The 2,991-nt window shown below is 35.6% G+C and overlaps 1 protein-coding gene across 1 annotated transcript in view; it reads left to right on the top strand.

The window, feature by feature from the left end:
- The first annotated feature begins 684 nt into the window (after positions 1 to 684).
- The window catches only part of LOC137628476 (uncharacterized), a 33,051-nt gene continuing 30,744 nt past the window's right edge, over positions 685 to 2,991 (top strand). The window contains exon 1 of the mRNA XM_068359631.1: positions 685 to 1,085. Coding sequence (XP_068215732.1) covers positions 685 to 1,085 — 401 coding nt within the window. The remainder of the gene's footprint in view (positions 1,086 to 2,991) is intronic.

The raw sequence follows: 2,991 nt of genomic DNA, 5'->3' as shown, positions 1-2,991 counted from the left end.
ATATAGAAGGAAAAAATAATGAAAATAGGTGGAAAAGTTTGATTATATAGAAGGAAAAAAAAAAGATACACAATTCTTAAGATGAATGGCTAGATGAAAACCTCAACGGAAGACCATCCTTCTAAAATAAGATAAAAAAAATAAAGACGGTTGATCATCGAGATAGATGGATACATAGAATTAGAAACTCCCCATTGAGAAGGATAAAAAAAAAGGAAGGAGATCCATAATAGGATTTTTGGAAGGATGGGATTCCACGGCTTCTGTTTGGAAGCAAGATGGGTGAGAAAAAAGGATATTCTTAGCGGGGGATTCGAGGTAATCTCAGTGGGTGGCTGAAGGATTGTGGAGGTTGAAAGGAGGATGGAATAGGGGGAGGGGGGGGTGTTGGCTTTGTAGGATCTATTCTGTATTCAATCTATTTTGTATCAACGTTAAAAGCATCGCGTCGTTAACTGATTGAAAGGCTAATGACATGTTCGCCAAAGTGAAGAGGTCTTGACAAACCTTAACGTGAAGGGGGTCTTGGGGAAGGGGGATCTTGGAGGAAGGGGGGTCTTGGAGAAGGGAGTCTTGGAAAAGGGGGTTTTGAGGAAAGGGGTCTTGGGGAAGGGAGTCTTGGAAAATGGGGTTTTGAGGAAGGGGGTCTTGGGGAAGGGGGTCTTGGAGAAGGGGGTATTGGAGATGGGGTCTTGGAAAAAGGGTCTTGGAGAAGGGGGTCTTGGAGAAGGAGGTAGTGGAGAAGGGAGTTTTGGAAGAGGGGGTTTTGAGGAAGGGGGTCTTGGGGAAGGGGGTCTTGAAGAAAGGGGTCTTGGAGAACGGGGTCGTGGAGAAGGGAGTCTTGGAAAAGAAGGTTTTGAGGAAGGGGGTCTTGGGGAAAGGGGTCATGGAGATAGGGGTCTTGGAGATAGGGGTCCTGGAGATAGGGGTCCTGGAGATGGGGTCTTGGAGAAGGGGGTTCTTGGAGAAGGGGGTCTTGGAGAAGGAGGTAGTGGAGAATGGAGTTTTGTAGAAGAGGGTCGTGGAGAAGGGGGTCTTAGGGAAGGGGGTCTTGGGGAAGGGGGTCTTGGAGAAGGGGGAGGGGGGTATGAATTAGCACCCCCCCCCCCGCCCCTACAACAGCCCATATCCTCAAATTTGCTTTAAAAAAATATATATATATATATTTGAAACGATCAGTTATTATTATTATTATTATTATTATTATTATTATTATTATTATTATTATTATTATTATTATTATTATTATTATTAGCTAAGCTACAACACTAGTTGGAAAACCAAGATGCTATAAGCCCAAGGGCTCCGACAGGGAAAAATAGTCCAGTGAGGTAAAGAAAAGGAAATAAATAAACGATCTGAGAAATAATGAACAATTAGAATAAAATATTTTATAAACAATAACAACATCAAAACAGATACTTCAGAAACAAACTATAAAAAAAAGACTTATGTTATTTGTAACTACACTAAAATGGAAATAAGGTATTGTTACCTTTGATGCCATTTAAAAACGTTCGAATCTTTCAAGAATTTTAATAGTATCAAAACGTTTTTATATCATTCTAGTATTTAATATAGTTCTTAAACTGCATTGGATTTCTTCCTCAGTATAAAAACGTTTAAATTAAAATTATTCCTCAAAAACGTTCAATGTCTTGAAAAAAATAAAATTCATCTTTCAAATATATTCTCTACATATATTTCGACTTCATTTCTTCAATACATTTAAAACACAATTAATATTTTATCTAACTTCTCTTCCTCTTGTTTTGTTAAGGTATTTATAGTTTATAAAGGAAATATTTATTTCAATGTTGTTACTGTTCCTAAGATATTCTATTTTCCCTTGTTTCCTTTCCTCACTGGGCTATTTTCCGTTTGACCCCCTGGGCTTATAGCATCCTGCTTTTCCAATTAGGGTTTTAGCTAAGCAATTAATAATAATAATAATAATAATAATAATAATAATAATAATAATAATAATAATAATAAAGTGCATCATTAAATCTGATGGTATACTCTAATATCTTTTATAATTAACATTAAATCCTCCAAGTATTAAAACACTACTCAGTTATAACTTTTTATTTTAAAATAAAAAATATGATTAAAGTTGAAAATCCTATGATTTTATATGTAACTTTCATCTATGTTAAAACCACGCAATATCCGTTAAAAGATTAAAATATATTGCAATATAACAATGGAAGAATCATTGTTCAAATATATTTATGCTTTTAATTACACAATTAAAATATCTCAAGATATCATGATTCATAAAATCTATTGGAATTGTAAATTATTTTCAACGAATAAAAGAGAGAGAGAGAGAGAGAGAGAGAGAGAGAGAGAGAGAGAGAGAGAGAGAGAGAGAGAGAGAGAGAGAGAGAGAGAGAAGAAGAAGAAGAGAGAGAGAGAGAGAGAGAGAGAGAGAGAGAGAGAGAGAGAGAGAGAGAGAGAGAGAGAGAGAGAGAGAGAAGAAGAAGAAGAAGGAGAGAGAGAGAGAGAGAGAGAGAGAGAGAGAGAGAGAGAGAGAGAGAGAGAGAGAGAGAGAGAGAGATTTACAGTACCTATAACCAACATGGGTTTGAAAAGAGCCATAAAATTCAACTATATAAATAAAAAAAAAAATAGTTAACTCGCAAATGAAAAAAAAATAATATAAATAAACATAAACAAATAAAAGACAGAAAAGGAAAAGAAAACATCAAAGGAAAATCGTTACTTCCTGAAACCACACGAAGAAGCACAAAAGGAAACAAACAAAAAGAGAAGGAAAATAGAAATGACAACATTCCATCCGGCGATTTAAATCGAGAACCCAAACAACTTCTCCAAAGCGGCGTTCAAGAGACTTCGTCCAATCGCGGCCAAAAACCGTCGCTCCAACTCAAATGTTGCAAACTGGTTGAAACTCAAATTTTGTTTTTATTTAATATTAATTATATATATGCGTGCAATATTGATTATTAATTCATGCATATATGA

This window comes from Palaemon carinicauda, chromosome 36 (genome assembly GCF_036898095.1).
Source record: "Palaemon carinicauda isolate YSFRI2023 chromosome 36, ASM3689809v2, whole genome shotgun sequence".
Taxonomy (NCBI): Eukaryota; Metazoa; Arthropoda; class Malacostraca; order Decapoda; family Palaemonidae; genus Palaemon; species Palaemon carinicauda.
The sequence above is the reverse complement of the archived record's forward strand: the minus strand, read 5'-3'. Positions and strand labels throughout refer to the sequence as shown.